At 39.3% G+C, this 24096-nt stretch overlaps 1 protein-coding gene across 6 annotated transcripts in view; it reads right to left on the minus strand.

The window, feature by feature from the left end:
- Positions 1-24096, minus strand: part of LOC137170309 (transcription factor 4-like) — a 238616-nt gene that overhangs the window by 161887 nt on the left and 52633 nt on the right. For all 6 annotated transcript variants that reach the window (XM_067573569.1, XM_067573567.1, XM_067573570.1 and 3 more), the window contains 2 exons: positions 13942-13997; positions 12480-12555 (listed from right to left, as the gene is read on the minus strand). In XM_067573569.1, coding sequence (XP_067429670.1) covers positions 12480-12555; positions 13942-13997 — 132 coding nt within the window. The remainder of the gene's footprint in view (positions 1-12479; positions 12556-13941; positions 13998-24096) is intronic.

Consider the following 24096-nt stretch of genomic DNA (forward strand, 5'->3'; position numbering starts at 1 on the left):
CTGATACTCTATTCTGTGCTGTATCAGAAGAATCCACATGGCACACTCAAGCTAAGCTGTGCAGTTGTAGTTCTATGTAGTTCTTGTTTAACAACTAGCAGTGTAACAATTACAGTTAGCTAATCACATGTATTTTTAACATAGGTAGCTGCTCTGATTATCTCTAGATTACCAACTAACTACAGAGAAGGTCAATCAGATGGATTGGTGATGAAATGAGGTCAGGTCTGTTGAGATGGAAAAGTTAGCGATTGGCCAATCAGCTGATGACATGTATTGTTGCCCATAAGCTGAGGACGTTCTGAGACCACATAACATCACCTGTAAGTCCTGTGTTACTGCCCATGTCTCTCCTCCTTGTTGTTGTTCCTTCCATCTCTCTTTCTCTATTGTCTAAAAAGTGTAACAATGAAGACTTAACAAATTCCCCCTTCCAAAAAACCCACTAACGAACACCCCCCTCTATAGGCTTAATGAATGCCAGGCTTAATTAGAGCACCATGATGTCAGAGGCATTAATTATCAGTTGGCTTCGTTTCAGAAAACACACACTGTCTCTCTGTCTGTCTCTCTCTCTCTGTCTGTCTCTCTGTCTCCATTTCCCTCTGCATCTGTTTTTTTTTTTCTTTTTGTCTCTCAGTCACGTTCAGACTGAGCTTTCTGTCCCTGATGTTTAACTCACATTTGTTCATTTAGTAGAAGAGACTCAGAGTGAAATCATTCCAGATTTACACACATTTTTTGACATGCTCCTAAATCTGATACATATCTCATTTGTGGCGACGTCAGTCTGAAAAGTCATATCTGAATTCATGTGACTTTTACAATGCTCGAGCATTTGTGGTCTGGCATACATGATGATGCTGGTGCTTATAGGGAAAAATGAAGGACAGCTGACGGAGGTCGTCAGTGGAGGGGCAGCTGCCAACACAATAAACATATTATTTTATTAAGTTGTAATGTTGAATGTGTTAGCAAATAATTGTCTATTAAAATGTCATTATCATCCATTTGGAGTCATGTTTGTGTCCACCTGATGAATACGTGTTAGATATTCACACTCCTTTTAGCTCTGGTTTGGCTCCTAAGAAATATATCTTGCTTTTTACAGTAACTACGAGATGTTAACTTTGTGTAACTATGTCTGCTGTTTGGTGCTGGGTAGTGGAGGGTGGATACTTGATCCAGGCCTGATGGGACCTGACAGGTTATAAAAATGATGTTCAGATTTTGGTCACGTTCGGTCACGTCAGCTGGGCTATCCTACTTGATTTTTGATGACATTGTGTAAAGTGTGTGTGTGTGTGTTAAAATAATCTACCTATAACCTATATAAAACACTGCCTTTTGATGGTTGTTTACAAGATGCCCACACATGTGTAATCAGGGTAAACAGGCATTCTGTAACCATGGTAACAACACTTGTCTGACAGGGTAACACAAACTGTGTCGGGCTCAGTTACTACTCTCTTGGACTCGGGTTGGGTTCAGACAGAAATATAGCAGGTGGCTTTATCAGAACTTATTTGCTGAAAGCAGATACCTGCTGATCCTGGAAACTGGGTTGATGAGCGTGCAAACCCATGTGGTGAAAGAGTCTAACAATATGTAGAGCTGCAGAGTTGGTGACAGTTCTCTGCTACAATTACACATAGTCACTTAACCCATTGTTAACATGAAAATATTGACTAGTGTGTGTGACACGCAAACCGTTACACTGGCGGTATAGACAGCTGTAGTGATTAACATAGAATTGTACTGTTCTGTCAGAAGCGTGTGTGACGGATGACTCAAAAATGCGGCTGAAATGCTTTAAAAAATACGTAAAAGGTCCCAAAATATCCAAAGTTTGCTCCTAAGCTATTTAGGTTCTTTTTTAGTGCAAAAATTCAAAATTATTATCAAGAAAAGGTGGATTAAAATATATTCAAATAACACTGGTGGGTAGAATGTAATCACCCAAAACAACAGATCAGAAGAACTACATGGCCTAAAGTATGTGGACATCTGAATATAACACATTACAGTACATGTGATGGTTGATTATATCATTCCAAAACTATAGACATTAATCTGCTGCTAGCCTCTGCTCAGGTTCATTAAGCCACAAGAGCTTTAGTGAGGTTGTACACTGATGTTGGGCGATAAGGCCTGACTCACAGTTGGTGTTACATTTCCACCAAAAGGGTTTTGTGCAAATTCATCCACAGAAAACAGGGAAAACCACTTCTTTATAGCGCTGTTGTTGTGCATGGGGTCAATGACATGGTCAAACAGGAAAGGGCCTTCCTCAAAATATCATTGTATGTTGTAGCATTATCATAAGAGCTTAAAGCCCAACACCATAAAAACAACAGCCCTAGACCAACACAATATTTATCAAAACAAGGTTCTAGCTTCTAAAAAAAGAGGGAATTTTCCTTTAAGGCTTGTAATGTAAATGTAGCCCCTCTCTCTCTCTCTCTCTCTCTCTCTCTCTCTCTCTCTCTCTCTCTCTCAGATGATAAAATACAGTTCATCTTTGGCCTCTGGGAGCCACAGTTATAACTGAAGAGCCCTCTCTCTCTCTCTTTCTCTCTCTCTCACAATAAACATACTGTTTTATGCCGCACATCTCTATCTCTCTCTCTCACCTCTTACACACAAACAAGCACTCTCTCTCTCTGCCCCACACACACAGACACACACATACACACACACACACACACACCGTAGCGTGGCTGGCCAGATGGGACTCTTCCACATGACCAAGCCGATCAATCAACACTGAAGGGCCCAGGTGCTACTACGCACCATTTCACAGTCTGTCACACACACACACACACACACACACACACAAACACACACACACACACATATATATTATATACACGCACGCACAAGTTGTACACACACATAGCAGCAGAGACATGCAGAGATAGAAAGATAAAGGACACGCACACACGGAGGCAGGAAAGACACACACACACACACACACACACACACACACACACACACACACACACAGTGTAACATGAATGACCCGAGCTTGGTCTCTAGAGGCCTCATCTGGATGGATGACAGAAGATGGAGAAGACAGACAGATGGATAGATAGACGATGGATAGATGGATAGATGGATAGATAGATAGATAGATAGATAGATAGATAGATAGATAGATAGATAGATAGATAGATAGACAGACTGAGGAGTCATACTGTATGACATAATATTTGCATTTTTATTGGCTGATGCAGGAGCAAAACGTTCAAACTGTTTCCAATTAAAGCTGATAATTTCTCGCAGCTTTTAAGTTGTTTCCAACTCTGACGGGTCATGTAAGAGTTTCATACATCAATTTGAAATAAGTTCAGGTTAAATTAAGTTACCAAAAACCTTTTATACCTGGAACAGAAGCTTTCTTGCCACAGCTTTGACAAATGATTCACATCAAACACATAAAGGGAATCCTCAGTCTGAGGAAGTCCTTGTGGAACCCTTTCATGTAATGCTAACCAACAATGACAATGACACCCATGGTTGACTGTTGTCTTGTTATTTTATGGGACTCTGGGACTCTTTTCACCATGTTGGAAGGAGGGTTGCATTAGCTTTTCACTTTTACAGATTTTGCACTCTTCTTCATCAACATTTGGTGACGCTGGAATCAGAAGATTTTATCTGCCATCTGAGTGATTTTAAGACATTAAGCTTCAATGTTTTCACATCCTAGATAGCACAACTGATGTACAGTAATCTGTACCTATCACAGTTTTGAATGGGGTTTTCAAGATCACATGAATTTCAGATAGAATATTCTGAGAACTTATTTTCCGTTTGGATTTATAAGGTTATATCTGCTGAGGCTTCACAGAAAGCAATGATGATGAGGGCTGATGTTTAGGGGATTATGATATAAGACATTTTTGTATTAGTGTACATCTGATGCAGTACACAAGTTAAACACACACATTCTCAGTTGGGAGCACGGTGGCGTTAGCATCCCATCACTAAACTGTTCACAACAATTACTAGCTAAAAAGATGAATTTGTCTCAGATTAATACATGTTAAATGTTTTGTCTCCATTGCTGTCATCTCTAAAGTAGTCACAGTCATTTGAGTTACTAATAATAACGTTAATTATTGTCAACAAAGAGTAGCGTAAGCTGTGTAATTAACATTAGCATGCTAACTATCTAGCATGGTGGTTAACAGCAGATTTAGGCTATATTCAAACATATAAAAGGATTTTAAACTTAGCTGCTATTTGTGTCAGTGTCATTCATAATGTTTTTAATAAAACTGTCAAATCTGACATTTCTAAACTTAAGGCTAAGCAACATTTTATGATCTTTTCAGCTTCTTTAACCTCAGTTGCAGATAATTTTAGTATCTATGACAGTTTTATTTAGTACACCTGTGTTCACACAGACATACAGGCACAAACATGCTCAAAATGCCTCATTCCTGCAGTCTTTTTCTTGTGAAAGAGGTCAATTTTGGCAATAAATCCAAGTAAATACTAAAATCTCAGTTTGTAGACTTGAACACCACTAACACCACCTGCCTCTAAAACTGAAGACCTACAGTATAGCTCTTCCCCAGCCTCACTATTTCCTTTCTGACTCTTTTCAAAAAGTGATAGCTAATTAACTGACAGTTCCTCAAGAAACCTAAAAGGGCTCTTGACAAAATACTCCAGGACATTTTCCCCCCGCGGTCAGGAACGCTGAAGTGCTCCCCGATGAACCGTTCTTTTCTGAGTGTATGTTTTACATTTCCACCCTCCGCCCTCTCGCCTTGACGAGACCTATTATTATGATGTCAGATCTAATTACACAGACAATTTACATGTGATACACAGCCCCTTCAAAACAATAATATAGCAAATACTCCACAGTGGCTTACATTGTGCGTCCGTGTTAATGCGACAAAGTCAGTTCAGCGCTAATCAATGCATGACATCCATTCAAAATACTGAATGAGACAGTGGCTGTTCTGTTTCAATCAGCAGAAACAATAGAAACAAAATCACTGACAGCGGAGCAGGAAATACAGGATATTAAAAGAAAAAAAAACTCTTGTTTTATTCATATTTATTTTATTACATTCTTGACTGATACTTGAGACTCGAGCATGGAAGTTCATTCTTGACCCTTGGGAGCACTATGTGTAACTAAAACAATCTCAGCTCAAAGGTCTACTTAATAGCTTTTCAGAGCTTTCAACAGCATCTCATGGACTTCATTCACTGTCATTCATTGATTGATAGCTGATCATGGTAAAAATTATGTTACCAGATTCTCCAATGTGAGTTTTTTTCTGATTTTCCTCTCCTCCCCTCTCCTCTCTTCTCCTCTCCTCTCCTCCCTTCCCTTCCCCTCCTCCCCTCTCCTCCTCCTGTCCTCTCTTCTCCTCTCCTCTTAAACATTCTGCACACAAAGACCCAGACCCAGCAGGGAGCGACAGGGGGATGACCTTGGCACCACACCCAGCTGAGGTGAGGGGTTCCTGGGGTAGAGAGGGAGACAGGAGGGCCTGGTCTCCGTGGAGGAGAGATGGGGTGAGAAGAGTAGATGATGACACAGAGATGGGGAGAAAGAAATTTTTTTTTTTAAAAAGAGAAGAGAGGAGAGAGGATGGGAAAAGGAGAGAATGGGACAAGAGGGGAGAATGACAAGAGGGAAGAGAAGAGACATATATGATTAACTATGATATGATATATCTAGAGAGGAACGAAGAAAGATACAAGGAAAAGGAAAACAAGAAGAGGAAGAAAAGAGAAAAACAAAGAAAATGAAACAAAGACTGGAGGAAATTTGGAGTGAGCGACAGACAGAAGAAAAGAGAGACAGAGAGAGAGACAGATATATATTTCTATATAAAGTGTCCAGATGTGACCTCCGCAGAGGGGGTCCAGCCTCATGGCTCAACACTCATTAATAAGGTCACACAGAGGTGAGACAGACGGCTGACTCACTGCATTTCAACAAAAACAACAAGAGGAGGAGGAGGGAGCCAAGATCATCAAGTTTATACCAGTTTTTTTAATATACAGTGCTGTTTAATGCTGCTCTCTCATTATATATAACAATGTATTCATACATTTAATGATAACGACTTTATATTTTAAACTTTTAGAGAATTAGAGCCTGATATTTATGACTGTTTTTAAAAAAATACAGTATGTGTTAATTTTCTTATCCTATTGTCTTTTCCAGTAACATTTACTGCACAAAATTCACTCTTTATTGTAAGTGTTACTGTAAATTTAAATAATTAAGTTTACTATTCATCTAAAGTGGGTTAAGGTTAGAAGAAAATACACTTTTCAACAACTTCAAAGCTATCTGATTTAGATGTTGCATTGTGTTTATTGAACAGGTTTAGAAATAGAAAGCAAGCAGGTTATTATGATGAAATTAGCATGTAGCTCAACGTATCACCGTTGCTAACTGTATCCTCATAAAGCTGCTAGGATGGCTGTAGACTTCTGATGGGCTAGCAGTTTCCCTCTGCTTCCAGTCTTTGTGCTACGCTAGGCTACACATGCACTGGACCTATCTCTGTCTTGGATGCACAGAAGAAGCCAAGAAAAATAATGTCCTTTAAGATGCCCTTGCAAAGCACCGAACGATCTGAGAAGACCCGCTAGCTGACAACCACATTACAAATTTTGACGAGTGCGACACAGAGGAATTCTTGGGGAAACATCCTCCGTGCTCCGTCACCTTCACTTGGGCAAATTAGATTTGAAATTACAGAACGGAAGCGGTAGAAGCTGGTAGTATGAAGCTGCTGTGCATCACAATCAGACTGAAGCCACATCAAATCGTTTATTTATAACAGAACAAAATGTGCTTACGAGCTGAAACCACTGAGCCTCTCATTTACTATGTAGGTGACAGTTACTGGGGCGGGAGGCAGGGTGGTGCACCTGCTCTGCAAAGCAACTAGGATCAGGTATACACATACACACATATACTGTAAAACCACATATACACACACATATATGCTAAACTTAAATACACACAAACCAAAGTGCATAAATACACTCATTCATACAAAAAACACACACACCTCACTCCTAACATCATACATACTGTACACACAAATGCATGAAAGCCAGCATCACACACTAATACAGTCACAGACAAAAAGTCACACAAACACACACACATGCAAGCGCACACTCACGCACAACTACATACACAAAAGCAGCAAAGAAAAAATTATGCACACACACACAGAACATGCAAAAAATATACACAAGCACAAGTTTAGAGAAATATTCATTTACACAACACACACACACACACACACGAGAAGCAACCATCACCAACAAATGTCTAAATGAACTTGAACACACACATGGAACAATTCACTAGTACAAGAGCACATCCACTCATTTACACACACACTCCACACATATAATCACATGAAACCACATCCATACAGAAGCTTACATCAAACACTCAGACGCTGACACAGTAACCTGCCAGCCCACAAGTAAAATACACACACACACACACACACACACACACACACACACAGCGGTTGGCTTAAGTCACTTTTGGGGACATTACATCGACTTACATTCATTTCCTGGTGACTTACCCTAACCTTAACCACTGACCCAAAAATCAGCATTTTACCAATTGGGGACACAGCTTTTGCCCCCAGTCACACAAGTCATCCCCAATCAACTGGTCTTAAGTCTGGTGTGTGTCCCTGAAAGTGACTTAAGTCATACCCACACACACACGCACACACATACACACACAAATCTACACATTGAGACACACAAATTTACACACAAACCACTCCAAACCCAAAGCAAACACATGAAGATACACACCAAAACACACATACATCCATCACAACTGTGTGTGTGTACTTATATAAACATATATGTAAGTGCAAGCTCACATTTACACACATCTTTTGATTGCTAGATCGCTCTGTGTGTGTGTGTGTGTGTGTGTGTGTGTGTGTGTGAGGCGGCAGATTAATCTAGTAGGGTCGCTGAGATGACACTAATCCCTTCGCTGATTATCTAGAGCATAACATCACTCTAATCTGATGGTGGGGGGGTTAAGAAAGACAGACAAGGTTAGAGCGAGGGAGAGAGAGACAGAGAGAAAGAGAGAGAGAGAGAGAGAGAGAGAGAGAGAGAGAGGCTGTGTTCACACTCAACACGCTCAGGTTGTTCAGGTTCATTAAACAGTCTCAGTCTTTCTTTCTTTTTTTTTTTAGTTTTAGTTCATTTCAGGTGAGAATCATGACTGTCACCAAATAACAAATCTCCAACCTCAGAGTATTTCAGACAAACTGTAGTCATTCCCCACAAAATGCAAGGGATTATAGTAACATTAAGTCCAGCCATCCTGACCACCTCTGCACTACATAAGAACAACGTAATAAAAGTAACAGTAGTTGAATTTGGGACAGCACTGCACTGTCAAGTATGTTTTCAAAAGCATAAAGCCACACAAAGATGCGATTCATGTTTTAAGGGAAGTGATCTCAAGCAGAATGTTTCAGTTTAAACATACAAAAGGCTTAAAGGATGAGGCCTAACATATTAGTTTGGCAAATATAAGCTGGGTTAACTTTCCCACCTCCAATAAAGAACAGAGCATAGCAGCTTCCTTAAACTTTTTAACACGAAACATCCATGACTGTCTCCTACGCAGCGGATCAGACAGTTCCACATGGGGCCAGTAACACCATAGCAAACACCCAAACAAGTGTAAAAACTCACCAACACATGACACCCCAGTAGCTGCAAAGCAACCACCTAACAATACATCAGCAATGACCTAGAAAGCCAAAGCAAGCACCTCGCAATGCCCTGCCAAGGAGTTGTTAACTGTCCAGCAACCATTAAGAAACACCTTAGCGACACACAGTAATGCACTGCAGGCAAATCAGATTTGTTTCTCAAAGCAGATCTTTAAGACAGACTGTCCACACTGTTATTAGCAAGTGATCAGATCAGATTTGTGTGTCCAGACATCACCAACCTATCTGCATGGGTTGCTGTGGTAACGACGTAGGTGTCAGGAACTATGTACGTCGGTGACGTGGTTTTCTAATGTGGAAGCGTGTGAAATGGAGAGCCATCATCGGACACACCGTCTCTGTGTTGTCCTCCATACTGCTCTGCTAGTAGCAGCATGGATTCTGCTCAGCCACTCTGATGCACTTCCATCACTCTGGATTTAACGTTGTCGTTGTATGTCGCATTGCGAGTGACGCAAAAGACACTTGGTCTGATGGTTTTTTGCTGTCCAGACTTTCTAAAATCAATCTGGATACAATCTGAATATGCAAATAAATGGATTTGGGCTGGCAGTCTGAACAAGGCCAAAGTGACTTTAGTTTGGTCAGAGAGAACAACATACATACACTTTTTTTCAGAATCTTTTTAGCATATCACGATAGTTTTAAGCTGTCAACACTGGAGAAAGTCAAGTTTGTGCGTTAAAAATTAAAACCTCATGAATATTTTCTCCCTCTCTGTTTGTGTGGCTAACATTTGGGGGAATAAGTAAGGTCAGATCACTCTCTGGAACTTGCAGCTGGGCAACACAGCCTCACTGATTTTAATGAAAGCTCTGTGGTTTTAATATTGATACTGAAACACTGCATTTGCCATCAGGACACACAATGAGTTAGAGAGTGACAGAAAAGCCAACAGACGCAGAAGACAATCAGATTTTACCAGACCAGCTGACTGAGAAATGATTCTGTTAAACCACAACAGTCACGGGTGGAAAGTGAAGAGCATGTTTTCTGGAAGACTGTTGGCAATGGTGGAGTGCGTGTGTGCGTGTGTGTGTGTGTGTGTGTGTGTATGTGTGTGTGTGTGCTCCATATCCATGGCTGTCTCTGTCTCTTAGTGTTATCATTATCAAAGTAAATTGCGGTTCCCGTGTGCCAGATGAAGAATAGAATATTTCCATTTCTGACTCTGGGCCGTCTCTTCCTCTCTGCCTGTGCAGCTACAAACCATAATCACAACACTGTCACAACACATCGCACACACAATGGATCATTCCTGCAAAGGATCCTGAACTCTGAAGTTTTATATTTCTTTATAATATATATATATTGTCAATGTGAATTCATGACTTACTAGACAATTTCCAGAATTATCATTTTCCTAATTTTAAAAACGTTTATACTTTTAAAAATATTTATTTTTATTCATTTTCATTTGTGTTAATTTGAAGTAACCGCTGGATTAGGGATGTCATTTTCGATTAATTTTGCTTGTGACAGACCAACACCCATTATCTGAAAACTAAATCTTTGAGAAATGTTGTAATACAATGTTAGTTTTCATCTGTGGTGGCTGTTCAGCAGTCGGTGGTCAGAGCTAGCTTGTCTGCCCTGGTTAGCTTGACTTTTAGCTCATCCTTCTCCTGAAAGTGTTTTCACTGCGTTTAGTCACAGCTCTCGATGGTATGACGTAACGTTACTCAGGCTCGAGTTACAAATATAATATAATATAATATAATATAATATAATATAATATAATATACTATAATACAGGCTGTTTTTGGAAAAACGTTACTTTTTGAATATAATTTATATAATAGTATAGTTACATACTCACTCAGTCTCCTGTCAGGCTCCTGGAAGCAGTTAAAAATTATTTTCTCCAGTAGTTAGCATTTGTAAGACTTCCTGTTTGTCTTTTTGCGCTCCTTATCATCTGTGACAGCGGTATTTGGCAGCTTGACATATTCTGTGTCTGCAGTAGAGACGTCGGCAGACGCTTTGGACTCGTTTTCACTTGTCATGAATTTATTTCCTCCGTGGCAGAAAAACACGTAACACGAGCCTTCAGAAAGTGCTGCAGGTTAAGCTGGACTAAGGAAACACTTTTAGTGCTGACTGACTCTAACACACTCACTGTAAACAGACTTTAAGACACTCGCTAGCCTAGCAACATTAATGCTACAAACAACCCATAATGCAACGCTCCGTGTAGAAGTCAGTTTTACACTGGTACTTTCTCCATTCAAAAAGAATATCTGATGTTGTGAACAGGTCATTGTCTAGTCGTTAGCGGAGTGTGTATACAAAATAAAACAGGGACAGACATGCGTAACTGGTCAAAAATGTTTAACGGTTAATTGTTGACATCCCTACACTGGATATTTTGAAAGAGAATCTCAAGTGGCTTTCATTTTTACACACAGAATTTATTTTAATGTGTACACAAATGAAAAACTTTTTGTTAGCAATTTCCCTCATAATGAAAATGTAGGGGGAAAAATTGCTTTTTCCATTACTCCATGACTCATTGATCTGTCTGAAACACATCTAAATGGTTAGAATGGTTTAAATATTAGCTGTTATCCACCCGAACAATGTCCCTTTTTTTTTAGTTCCACTGAAAGTTAATGTTTGGAGATACAGCCAACATTAGAGTACTTTTGGTCTGGAGCTGTTTTTCATTATTTGAGTAAATTGCTTGGATCCAATGGAGGGAAATATAAATTATATTTTAGACATATTTTAACAGGATAATTCCAACTTTGTGGCAACAGTTTGGGGAAAGCCCTTTCCTGTTAAAGTGTGACAATGACCCTGTGCACAATGCCAGCTCCATAAAGAAATGACTTTTCCAGTTTTTAATGTGGAAGAACTTGACTTGCCTGCCCAGAGCCCTGACCTCAACCTCATCCATCACTGAACTGGAACACCAACTGTGAGCCAGACCTCATCATCCAACATCAGTGTTAGACCTCACTTATGACATATTCAACTACTTCACATAGAGCTGTAATGAATTTTTGTTCACATACTTCTGCACATATAGTGTATATATGAGTATTGTCTTGTTGCCAGTCTATCTAAAATGACAAAACACACACATACACACACACAGACACCTGTTTACCACTTTCTGGCTTCAAAATAAAAGGTTTTCGCACCAGACCTTAAACCAAAATCAAGAGTTGAGAGACTGAGAGAGAGCAGGTAGAGTGAGATAGCTAAGAGCTGACATCTTCCATATTTGATGCATCCAGTCAAAGGTAATTAAGCTCTGTGTTGTGTGTGTGTGTGTGTGTTTGAGTGTTTATATGTCTCTGTGTGTGTGAGTGAGAGAGAGAGAGGCAGATTATCTGTGTCAGTGGCCATTTGCTCACAACTGGCGCCACATCAGAGAGAGCCAGAGGCAGAGAGCATCATGGGTAAATGAGCACACACTGCCTGGCGTTTTCCACACGGCGGGCAGGGAGATAGAGAGAGAGAGGGAGAGAGAAATTGCATGCCAGATGACCTGTCTCCTCCAGTGTACACTAGTGTTTCACTAATTCTCTGCACGCACACGCACACACACACATACACACACACACACTATCAGAACAGAACCCAACACAGCAGTGAATCCGAAGTTCACTGCAAGAAAGAAGTGCAATGTAAAATAATAACAACACACACGCGCAAACACACACACACACACAGTCGGCAGCATACCTGTTAGCCTGGAGTTGGCGTACGGAGGTGAGAGGCTGTCATGTGATGCCATGTACTGAGATCCATCTGCATAACTCTGGAGAGAGAGACAGAAACGTGGGCTGAAAAATGATTTCCACATTCTATCCTGTTGTAATTATTAATAGCAGCAGGAATAGTAGTGATAGTAATAACTGCAATTGCAGAGGTAACATATAGCAGCAGATATCAGCAGTACTATCTTTAGTACTAACAGTGACAGAACTAATTGTAGTACTACCACTATTAGAAATACTGCTGGCCTGATCAGGCGTGTTTTGATTTAAGCTGAAAGGAATAATTTGGTATTTTGGGAGCTACGTTTATTTGCTTTTTTTGCTGAGACTTACATGAGAAGATCGCTACCACTCTCAACCTGTATGCCAAATATGCTACAGCCAGCAGGTGGCTAGTTTAGCCTAGCCTAAACAGGTAACAGGTAGCTTAATACCACTGGAATCACCACCTAACATGATGTTTAATCCATACAAAAAACAAAAGGTACAAATGAAAAGTTTTGGTTTTACAGGGGATTATGTTGGGGACTACTTCTTGGGCTGGGCACAGTGACTTCCTTAAGTCTTCCTCTGGAATCCTCATGATGACAACAAGACTCGAGGAAGTCACTGCATCCAGTCAAGAAATAGTTAGACATGACAAGATAATATTTTAATTAGTGAGTTTTAGGTCTTTTTTTTAAATCTTTGGACAGAGCCAGTGTGTTTCCCAATGCTTCCAGTCTTTATACTAAACTAAGCTAAGCTAAGCAAAGCTAATTGCCTGCTGGCTATGGCTTCATATTTACTGTATACAGACATGAGGGTATCAATCCTCTCATCAAACTCTAGGCAAGAAACCGAATATGCATAATTCCCAAAATGTCAAATTAGTCATTTTATATTATATTAAATATCAAAACTATAAATATGTTCACAGCCATGAAAAATATTCTTTTCTCTGGACATTAAAGTGGTCTTTTCTGATATTTATAAGCAAAAATACAGTAGATTAATTAGAGATGCACTGAGATCTGACAGCTGAGTTTTCTATAGATGTTGAAAATATGTCAGTACATGTGCTGTGGAAGTAGCTATATACAGGGTCTTGCCCTGTGTAACAGGACACTTCAAAAATGATTTCATCAATAGTTTAACCACTGTTCATGCTAAGGGCTCAAGGTGTAAGTTAGATAGAGCAATGAAGTGACGGTCGTTATTTCAGGGTTCTGGAAACAAAAGGCTGATGAGCAACTATGTTAGAAAACATCAGGTTCCTTGATAAACAGTCAATGGTTATAGTAAAGTAGAGCTAATACCAGCAAGTAGTAGCAGTTCTGAATAAATGGCAACAAGAGAAATAATAATAGTGCTAAAAGCAATTACATTTAACAGTAGTAGTAGTAATCATTATTAACAGTAGTATTGTTGTTATAGCAATTTGTTACCTTGGAAGAACGACTTCCACTTGCCCATGATCCTGCACTCGTTCTCTCCTCCATATCTGTATGAGAGAGAGAGAGAGAGAGAGAGAGAGAGAGAGAGAGAGAGATTAACATTTGAATGACAGGAAACTAAACACAACATAGCAATGATGGCAGTTTAGGGTCAGGAAAGTGAAACAGAGAGTTGATGATATGGAAAGAAGAAACATTTACAGTACATACAGTACAGTCTTCTGATCATATTGGTTGAAAATTAAACCAAGAAGCAGAAAAATAATTTAGAAAAAACCATAATAATAATAATGATCAGCTAAAGTAAACAATGAATTCATTAAATAGAATGAGAAAAAAATCCCCACAGCATTTCATTATACTTGATGTTTTAAACCACTGATTTTATACATATACGTCGTTTTTGTTTTCATTTACTCAGCAGCTGACATACTAATCCTTAGTCCTCATATCCACATTTTTATCACTCACATAATCAATATCTTTCATCACTTTCACCATAAACCTGCACCAACACTTAATACTACATGTTATTGCTGCATTGTGTCTATAATCAACTACAGCAGCGTGAATCATTATCTCTCTATGCTTCATGTCATTAAACATTATTGATTATGATTGCAGAGCCTTTAATGTGTCTCTGAAATTTAATGGTCTGCTTCCTACAGACCACTAATCCCCTCTGTCATCACACTGCATCCAGGATATCATATCGATCAAAGGTCAGTCTGTTAACTGAGGTCACAGGTTTGATTCCTGCTACAGCCACACACTGCTGGAGTGTGTTTGAGCAGTACTTCTGTGTACTTCAATATGTAGGTAAATGAATACCTTACTTCATCGGACATTCATTTGGCTTTTACTAAATCTGGGTCTTTTAACATCTTGAAACTAGATTCAAAATGGAACCAGCAATCAGAAGCCAAACATAGATGCGACTATTGATTATAAAGTTTCCCATAAAGAAATTTAAAATTACGCAGCATTCTAGAGTGTCAGAAAGCAGAAAGGGCGTCAAAGAGATTATGAAATCAAGAGCAGAGCTGTTAATAAAACATATAGAGGAGAACAAGAAGAAAGAAAAAAACATACACAGACATACACTGTATATAACCCTTTAAGGAAATGGAAAACATAACATTTCTGGTCTCGTGAATGTTCAGTGTGTTTTGAGTGTTCATGTTTTGAGGTGTAAAGCTTAAAAAACTGGTTGTATTTTATTTGTGCAAAGAACATGATAATTATGTGAGAAATTATGACAATACATGCATTTAATGTCTCTCTGTGCATGTTTAAGCTTGTGCTGCTGCAGCCGTTTACATTCATCTGAGTATTCAATCCAGACTCGTGCCGTGTTGGAAGTGTTGTAGAAATGTTACCAGGTATACGACTACTATCTTGACTTTTACATAGAAGTGACTCGAGCTCTTATTTATACATGAGACCGACATTATAGATTGCCATCACATATACTTAACGAGGTGCATGTCTGACATATGAAATAAAGTCTAATGTTCTCTTGTAGGGTTGGTCAATAACAAGAAAAAAACATAGCAGGAGACCAGTATGTGATTAGATTCAACCCCAACTATACAATCATACAGTTCCACCAACAGTCAACGTTATTTTCTTTTAACCACGACCACAATCTTTTCCTAATCTTATCCAAATAGTCTTAGTTGCCTAAACTTAATCAAACCTTAAGTAGAAGTGGCAGATCAGACAACATCATTTTCGCAGCAGCCATAACACACTGACAAACAACCTGTCTTGTCGTTTGAGTATGAAGACAGATGTAGAGAGGTTCAGACACACTGACATCAACAAAGAGGGATGTATTTTGTACATGACAGGTAGATCAGTTCATTCAGGTCGACTGAAATGTGCAAACACAGCTCTCGCTTACAGTACACACGCATATACACACACACACACACACACACACAGTCGTCTCATGTATTGTAATGCACAAATCTCTCTTCAATAGGCTCTCCATTGTGTCAGTGTGTGTATAGTGAGCAGCTTACATTCATTGTCGAGTCATTTGGAATGTCAGCTTATCTGTGTGAGAGGGTGTGTGTGCGTTTGTGTGTGTGTACGCGCTGGTGCGTGTGTGCTAGCACAATAGAAATAAAGTGGTTCAGTTACAAAAAGCCTTTTGAAGTCAAACCACAAGTCTCTACCTCAACACCTCTCAAAACCTCTCAGCCTTTAGGCTTTCTATTGGTAGAACAGAATGGAATAGAATAGGATAGAATAGTATAGAATACAATAGAATACAATAGAACACAATAGAATAGACTAAAATGCAGGTTTAGTGAAGATTAGGCAAAAACACTTGATGGTAAATTGGATTTAGGGAACACACATTTGATAACAAATCCAACAAATTCAAATTTAAGGAACTCACATGAGATTGGATGGATTTAGTTATTAAAGACTTGATCATTGGAATTTAGGGAACCAGGTAGATTTAGGCAACATACACTTGACTGACTGAATTTAAGGAACACACACTTTAAAGAACATATACCTTTAAGTTAGGTGAATTTTGGGACCACATCTGAATTTGGGGAACACATTACATGATTGGCTGGATTTTGGAAACATATAGTTAATCACTTAGATCTAGGGAACACACACTTGATATGTTGGATTTAGGGATGACATTATGATCAGTTGGGTTTAGGGAATACACACACTTTCATAGGTGGATTTGATTTCCCTAAACACCAATCAGATTGATTTTGGTAGCAGACAGTTGGTCAGTTGGATTCAGGGAACACACATATGATGAGTCTGATTTGGGGAACACACTTGATAAACCAGATTTAGGGAACACACACATGATTTGTTTGGAATCATACTTTATCAGACACACTTGGATCTTCGAACCCACAGTATTGAGGAATTTAGGGAACATTCACTTGAGAACAGATATTTAATTGGTAAGATTTAGGGAACACACCATGGATCGTTTGGATTAGGGGACCGTACAGTTGACATATCAGGTTTAGGGAACACACACACTTTATCAGTCTGATTTTGGCAACATAATCTTGATCATTTAGATTTGGAGATAACACACATGTTCAATCAGATGATTTGATCAGATGGATTAAGGAACATTTGAATATTTGATTCGTATGATTTAGGGAACATACCCTGAATTGGTATCGGATTTAAGGAACACACACTCAATTGTTTGGGAACATATTTCGTTAGACACTTTACACACACGTTGAGCACACATTCTTGGGGAACACATTTGATCAGCCTAATTTAAGGAACACACACTTGATCAGATGGATTTGGAGAACAGACATTTGATTGGTGTGATTTAGGGAACACACCCTGGATCGTTTGCATTTGTTGAGATCACTTTAAGGAACACACTTAGTTAGACATTTTGCACACACTTTGAACACACATTGTTCGGGAACACATTTGATCTGTCAGATTTGGGGAACGCACACTGGAACAATCAGATTTAGGGAACATATACTAGATCAGATGAATTATTAGAATATGATGAGCACAAAATAGTATTTAACAAGTAAAAAAATTAAGTTAGTACTGAAATGGATGACTTGCTACCAGTATCAAAACCAAAGTTTTAGTGTGGTGAGATGAAAGATTTGTTTGAACCAAACTTCATTGGCACTGCTGACCAGAACAATTTCAAACTGTCAAACCGAACAATATCTACTAATAATAACTAGAATATTCAGGGGGTGAATGAGACAGTTTTGCTATCTATTAACAGATATTGTACCATGTTCTACTACCTTGGAAACACATATTTTTGTTCAGCAAATAAAGTCTGAGGAGAGGAGAACAGAGGAGAAATAAAATTAAAGTAGAAGAGGAGAGTTTGAAGATAGCTGGTCCAGATGCAAGAAAAGTGGAGGTGAAGATGGAGAGGATGAGGATGAGGAGGACAGCAATTAAAGAAAGAATCCTTCAGTATTGAAAAGTAAGAGGAGGGGAGAGATTGGAAGAGAGGGAGGAGAGGAAAAAGAGTAGAGAAAAATACAAGTTGGTGTGCAGGAGTTGAAAGACGTGGAGGAGGAGGAGAGAAGGAGGCGTCCATGTGTCCTGCACCTGATAAGGCCTCCGATTGAGGGCTATAAATTACACCAGAGAGAGAGAGAATTTACACACAAGCAGGAAAACACATTCTTAAAAGCACACATATTTCTCTCTCACTCTCTCTTTCTCTCTCTCTCTCTCTCTCACACACACACACACACACACACACAGTGCAGGTTATCTATCATCAGTTAATGAACTTAGACTGACAGACAGCTCCATGTCTCTCACACTGATCCTATTAAGACCTGCCTGACACAAAACAGACTCTTATTAATACAGTTAGCCTGTGTGTGTGTGTGTGTGTGTGTGTGTGTGTGTGTGTGTCTGTGTGATCACTAAGGATTTTTATTGACTTATTTATATTGATTTATATTGATTCATCATTGTGCATGTACAGAGCAGAGACAAAGCATGAGAACTGTGAGGTTTTTCAGTGTATATGTTATACTATATATACATAGTTCCTCGATTGTAGGCATCAGAACAATGATTCTAAACATACAGACGAGGCAACCAAAATGTCTTTGTGGCCAAAAAAGAGAAATCATCTGGTCTGGTCTTAAATGTCAGTTGCTACAGAATCATGGGAAAAGCAAGCTGTTAAGGACAAATTACAAAACCACTGACTGAATGCTAAGATTATGAGGTCACTTTCACACCTGTAGTTCGATTGTGTTGGTCCAAACCAAAGAAAAAAAATGCATTTTTGGCTTTTAGTTCTGGTCCATTTTGAGTTCTTACTGACTTATTATAACAGAGCTGTAAACATAAAGTCAAGTAGGTAACTCATTCATTGGACAGTTATGGTGACTGTCATGCTACACTTTACTGAACATTTTTGTGTTTATTCATCTTCCCAAGTGTCACAAAGAGCAGAAAGACATAACTGATTATGAGCAATATTAGTCCAGACTACAACTGCATTTCATCTGTTAAGCAAGTCTAACAAATAAACTACAAATATGCCATTTCTAACTGCCCTTTAAAACTATACATAGAACTGTCTTCTGATCTCACACAACTATCAATAGGAGATCATTTGTCTGTCAATTCCAAAACCATTGAAAAATAAATCTCTTTTATGGTGTGAGAAGCTATGGTTCTGGATAAGTTAGGTTTAGGCGCAAACACAACTTGGTTAGGGAATGATCATGGTCTGGGTTAAACCATTGTCTCAGGAAATGACAACAGTCATGGTTAAAATGAATCCAGTGTTCAGGGTTTTTGGAAACAGCAAACAAACAGTTGTCTCCCATGTTAAAGTCCAACATTTTTTTTTTAACTAGTCCAACCACCCTGACCCCCCCCCTCTACAGACTTTTATTGCTCTATAATCACATCACCTGCCTTCCTCTTTGGCTCCCAACAGACACGAATCATAATTACTAAGGCCTCTAGGGGGCGCTGCCACTATAACGTAAACACATGTTGTTTTGGGGCATCTGTTATGAATAATGACAAACACGTAGAAACAGAAAAACGGATTCTGTGTGGTCGCTTTGTTTCACTCACTTCCGAATGAGTAACTGATAAAACATGCAGCCCACCTCTGATAAACTGCTTTTCACTTTGATGAATCAGGGAAAATTGCTGATTCATATGCTGATGCACATATGTGTTACCACAGTCCCGTAGTTGTTCTTTTACACCACGAATGCACCAGTTCGCTTGAGACTCTCCTCTTCAAGCGGTCTAAGCCTGGTTGTTTGGTCCACAACAGAGTTCAGTTGACAGCTTTCACAGCATGAACTGGACCACACAGGAAAATGCACTGCATCTCATTTGAATTGTACCAATGGATCTCTGTTCACATGCAATGTCACACACCTGCTTCTACATCACTGCTCTTTTTTTTTTTTTAATCTTGTTCCACAGCTGTAGATGCATCATGTACCAGGTGACTGGATACACAGACAAAGAGCTTCTCCTCAATGACCACAAGATGACCAAAGTAAAATCTATCAGAAATCCCACCTGCATTGAGCAGCTTTACTTTTAACTGTGTGACTGTGACACACATTCACCATGAAGACTTTTCAACATGTTGTTTATGTAAGGTAATGATAACTGAAGACCTTTATTCACACACGCATAGCACACACACACACACACAGACAGACACACACACGGTGATGATGGTAATAAATGGTCTCTGATTGACAGAAATGAGGACAGTGGTCATGCTGCGAAAAAATCAAGTGTGTGTGTGCACCTGTGTGAGCTGTATAGCCCCACTGTTCTCATCTGGTCTCCAACCAAACTCTATAATTAACTGCAGGCCAGCCCCATCCCCCAACACACATACAAGAAACCACACACAATCAAATAGCGTGATGATGATCGGAAAAAGTCCCGTCATCTAATTGATTTAGGTATTTCTTAATATCTTCAAATCAAACAGACTCGCTCAAACATTGAAATGTTCCTGAAAATTGAAAAATAAAAATACAGTAATTTTCATTCCTTGTTTGGAATGAAAATCATCATCAGAAGTAGACATATGGGTCTCGGCTCTGTATAGAGACTCATTGAAACACAGCAGATAAAACTCAGTAACGGTCGACATAAAGAGAGCTCTGCATGAACAGTGATATAAAAACATTCTGTTTTTTATATGAGATGAAAAAGATACTGGTGGTTTTCAAACCTCCGTATTCACTGAAGATACTCTGAAGTCTTGTTTTCAGCCAAACCCTGCTGTGTAATCAAACATTTTACACCTGTCCCAACTGGGAACATTTCAGACACTACATCTCCCATGGTAATGGTTGCAGCCATGATGAGCCATTACAGCCTTGAAGTCAACGTTTACTGGGATTTACTTGAAACATAAGAGCTCTGCCTCTAAATGAAAATAAAGCAATGTTCAACATTTCCAGCTGGTTTGAAAGTGGACACCACCAAAGCTGAATGTTCATGTCAGATCTGAAGTGCTTTGAGCGGCAGTTGGCTACTAGATGCTGCCTCAAGAAGACTGACTGTACTGAAGTGAACGGAGAAGCTTCCAACTTCTCTCCATAAATAAGAAGTCAATACACTCTCTCCACAGGGTGTTGAACTGTTTCATAGCTTTTCTTATGTGTTAATGTGTCACTTCCAGCTCTTTTTATCACTTCATTTCAACTGCCATGTTAACTCCTTTCAGTTTCAACTGCCACTTCAACTTCTATCAGTAATTCAGTTTCAACCATAGACTGATGTCACTCGTTGGTTTGCAATAGAAACCCAGAGTTGCAGCTTCATCTCATCCGTTTGGAGCCAGGACCTTCCAAATAAGGAGTGTGGGTGTTGCTTTTCACTATCTGAAAGCACACCCCACTACCTTGGACCGAAGCTAACGCTAGCTTATTGGGAGCCCTGGGCGCTGCACATGTTGGGCATGTTTTTCAGAATGAAGAGAGCACCGTAAATTTCTTCTAAAGATTTTGCCTTTGAAGCTTCAATCATTGCTAAAGATAGAAGGCAAAAGGCTTTTATCATTAACAATAATAGAGCCCAAACTCCACATTTCAAAATATCCCATCAGAAACCTGCCATCAGTGACTACAGTCATGTTTTTATATTGTCTACAGGATGGAAAAAAAAAACACCAGCAGAAGAACTTTGTAGCTGACATGAGCAGTGATATACAACATGGCTTAAGAGAACAAGGCATCAACAGAAATTGAAAAGAAACAATCCCGCCCATGCAGTTTGATTGACAGGAGACAACTCGGAAGTGAATGGACAGAGATGGAGAAAAAATGAAAAGGAAAGGAAATGAGAAGTGTTAAATCTTTATCAAAAATAATAATAATATGTTAACAACAACAATTATGAAGCAAAAAACAACAGCTGACATAAAAGATGAGTGACAGAAAAAGATGGAGGACGGCAGAGACACAAGCATCTAATTCAATCATTTTATATAATGCAAAGAGAAGCTTCTTGTACTTTCACTGAACTACATTCATGTTATTATCCTGGGTAATCACACACACACACACACACACACACGCAAAGATGAGACAGTAAGAATTAAGAGTCAGATTACGTCTCTGTATCTTCTCCTTTAAAGCCGCTTAAACTGTCTAACACCCACAATCCTACTAAGTGTGTGTGTGTGTGTGTGTGTGTGTGTGTGTGTGTGTGTGTGTGTGTGTGCGCGTGCGTGTGTGTGTGAGGCTGGACAAGCAGGGGAAGTGATGTAATGATCACATCCAGGAAGTCTACCACGTCCTGTTTTGTTACATGATTGGTGCTCTCTTTCCTCATCTCCCTTCTTTCCTTCCTTTGCTTCCTTCGTTTCTCCCTCACCCTCTTTTTCTTTTCATTTCTTTCCTCCTCCTCTCTCCTCAATCTCCGTTCCTCACTGCCCTCTTTTCCTTCATTTCCTTCTATTCATATTTCCTTCCCTTCCTCTCATTCTTTTTATATATCATTTATTTATTTCTCTCCTTGCCTCCCTTCCTTTACTCCTATTCTGTCTCCTTCCCTCATTCCCTCCTCCTTTCTTTACTTTTTAAAATTTCCATTTTATCCTTCTTTCCTTCCCTACATATCTCTCCTTCCTCCCTCCTTCTCTTCCAACTAATGCTATGGTTTCTTTCTTTCTCTCCTTGTTTTCTTTCTTTTCTCCTCTTCTTTCCTCTTCCCATCCAACTTCCTTACGTTTCTCCTTCACCTTTATGTTATTTCCTCATTCTATTCATTGTCCTTCCCTTCCCCTTTTGATTCCTTCCCTTCATCTCTGTCCTCCTCCCTTATTTTATTGCTGTTATTTATTTATTTCTCTCCTACTGAGAAATCAAGGTCAGAAAAGAAGGATTATGAGCAGTGTTGCTGTTTTGAATTGAGAAAACCTCCCTCTAACCCTCCCCGAGGAGCCTTTGAGCAAGGCAGGGCAGCAGACGGCAACTCCATCTGAGCCTTCATACACAAAGCTTGAAAAAAAAAAAAACCCAACTCTTCTCTCTATCCGTCTCCGTGGTTACAGAGCTCTGATCGAGAGGACAGTTGGAGATGAGGATGGAGATGCCACATCAATTGACATCTTGTTACCATGGTAACGAGGAGAGAGAGAGGACAGGAATGACCATCATCAAGGCTACTACTGACCAAAAAGCACGCGTCTGTTATGAAAATAAGTTTCCATAGGGCATTTTTATTGACTGGTGGTTACTGATTATTACTGATGGATTTTTGTTGACTTGTGTTTCTTTTTTCTTTGTTCTTAAAGGACCCAGGGATCATAAAACCCACATGAAAGAGAATAAAGCAAACCTTCCATGAGCAGAAGAAAAAATACTTGCACAATATTTTTTCTCTGCAACTGAATGCTGATTTATTTTGGCGGTTGTTTATTAGATCCAGTGATGGAATCCGATTTTTCTTTTTTTCCTCAAAGGCCTAAAGGTTGTGAACAACTATGAGTGAAGTGAATACAAAACTCACAGGAGTTACGTTTGAAATGTGCCTGAGAGCTGAAGGGGGAAAAGTAAGGTTTTGATGATCATCACATCACACGCAGGTTATAACTGCAGGTCATTACAGCCTACAAAGCAGGCTGTAAGAACTGTTAGACAATCCATTGGGTTTTATATTCTGTATCTTTGTCATGTTTTCATACAATAAGAACATTTATCTTGACACGAGACAAGGCTACAAGAAAGGTTTGACTTCTTTAACCAAGCCAGACTCATAGGTGGATCCATGTGTAAAAAATATTTAACCCGACAACAATCTTCCCCTAACATAACCACACACAAGATGTTAACCCCAGTTTCTAGTGTCAGAGTCCTGAGCTTCGTATGCCAACCATTTAATCCGACCACTATGACTTGCTGCTTTAAGTATTTAACCTCAGTGCTTACCAAAATGTGTCTGAAACACTGAGTATCAAAAGATGTCAACTGAAAGTTGGCATCAAACATCTGATCAGATTCACAATCTTGATCACTTTCTAATAGTTCCTGAGCACAAAACTGAGCACATAATCTTCTTGTACTATCTTGACCAGATATCAAAAAGTGAGGTTTAATAGTCCCTCCCACTCTCATCACTGTGGGCTGA

This window comes from Thunnus thynnus, chromosome 19 (assembly GCF_963924715.1).
Source record: "Thunnus thynnus chromosome 19, fThuThy2.1, whole genome shotgun sequence".
Taxonomy (NCBI): Eukaryota; Metazoa; Chordata; class Actinopteri; order Scombriformes; family Scombridae; genus Thunnus; species Thunnus thynnus.